Source organism: Propithecus coquereli, unplaced genomic scaffold (genome assembly GCF_000956105.1).
Source record: "Propithecus coquereli isolate 6110/MARCELLA unplaced genomic scaffold, Pcoq_1.0 Scaffold10, whole genome shotgun sequence".
NCBI classification, from domain to species: Eukaryota; Metazoa; Chordata; class Mammalia; order Primates; family Indriidae; genus Propithecus; species Propithecus coquereli.
The window spans coordinates 6,716,058-6,717,934 of NW_012133858.1; the positions used below are offsets into that span (position 1 = coordinate 6,716,058).

The window sequence follows — 1,877 nt, forward strand, 5'->3', positions numbered from 1 at the left end:
ATCTTCAACAACATTCAATAAATCCTCCTAGAAAAAAGCAGTGGTTTAAATTTCTAAAACTTCAGTTACTTACAACTTTAAATCCAATTAACTTACCAAATTTCAAGATCAGTTTTAGACTTTAAAAATATTTCACTAAATGTGAATTACTATTTTAAATATTTAGCAAATAAAGTGCATACATTCAGAAATGAAAAATTAAATAGATTGAGAGGCATCATTCAAAACAACATTGTAACTGTTATTAAAACAAAACCTTACTTGTCTGGGTTTTTCACTCTGAATGTTGCATTAAGCGCTTTTAACCTGGAGTCTGCCTGGAAAAAATAATTTGTTCACTTAATACAATTATATTTCAGGGTATAAAATTCAAACAATTTTACTTTCCCTTTAGAATTATGATGCTCAAGTACAGTTTTCTTCATACTAATTGTTGTAAACACATTGAACATGCCTAAAAAAACAGCTTAGTAGTTATTTTTGAAAATTCTACAAAAACATATTATAAATTAGACCGAATACACGGTATTCAACAACACCAAAGTAAAACAACTGTAAACACCAACCAATACACTAACAGGCATACAGGTCTGCATTATTAGAATTCCAAATGTCATTTGAAAAAAGTAGTTTACCTTTTCTCTGAGCCAAAAAAAACAATGATCCAAATATATAAACTAAATAAAACTACTGCTTTAGGGCCTGTGCACTACTGAGTGTAGTTCTCAGATGGAATCCAAAACAAACGTATTATGTTGGTTTTTCTCACTTCCATAATCTTTATTTTAGAAAAAAAAAAGAAGAAGAAATATGGAAATATATGTACTAAAGTAATACTGTACTAAATAAAACAAGCTAGATAACATCAATCAATTATTTCTAGTAACAGAAAATGTGTAAGACAACACAACTTTTTAACTGCCTTTACTTATTCCTAGATAACTGCTCTCAAGGAGGGACAGAAGGATAGATACTAAATCATAATAAAAAATAATTGCGTGAAATATATACTTAACATATCGAAATCCTACCCTAAATTCTCATTTTTTTAAAAAAAAGACTACCAAATAACTTTTCTAATCAAGGTACAAGAACTACAGGGTCATAAAAGGTAGCTCAATCAGGAATCAATTTCGAAATGTGGTTTGGCTTACAAAATCCCAATCAGCTTGAAAATTTTACATTATTCTAGCTTCTGACCCGTAATTACAAATACTCTCAGCTAATAAAACAAACACAACAAAAATACTACTTCCCAGATTACTTGTTTAAGAAAATAAAAACAAATGTAACAAATGCTACTCCACACACTCAGCCTCCTAGACCTATAGACCAAAAGAGATTCAAAGAACTATCTAAAGAATATCATTAAAAGCTTAATTTATCACTGATTTCAGGGAATTATCTCATTTCTAAAATCAGTATTTCACCAATTCTTGACCTTTCTTACATCCCAAGGACAAATGAGCTAATACATATTGAAGTCCTTACAAAATAAAAGCACCTATGAATTTAAGGCATATATTAAAAATCACTAAACACCAAGGGATCTCGTAAGTGTAATGACTTTTGTCACATGCAAGTGTGCTTCTTTTTAAATGTACTTTTTTTGGGGGGAGACAGAATCTTGCTTTGTCACCCCTGCTAGAGTACAGTAAGTGCCATCATCATAGCTCACTGCAACCTCACACTCCTAGGCTCAAGTGATTCTCCTGCCTAAGCCTTCTGAGTAGCTGGGACTAAGGTGTGCAACACCACACCCAGCTAATTTTTCTACTTTTTTGTAGAGATAGGGTCTCGCTCTTGCTCAGGCTGGTCTCCAGCTCCTGGCCTCAAGCAATCCTCCCACCTAGGCCTCCTGAGTAGCTGGGACTACA

At 32.4% G+C, this 1,877-nt stretch overlaps 1 protein-coding gene across 1 annotated transcript in view; it reads right to left on the reverse strand.

Annotated features, from left to right (window-relative positions):
• SNX4 (sorting nexin 4) overlaps positions 1-1,877 on the reverse strand; it is a 108,839-nt gene that overhangs the window by 60,978 nt on the left and 45,984 nt on the right. Inside the window, exon 6 of the mRNA XM_012639651.1 lies at positions 261-317. Coding sequence (XP_012495105.1) covers positions 261-317 — 57 coding nt within the window. The remainder of the gene's footprint in view (positions 1-260; positions 318-1,877) is intronic.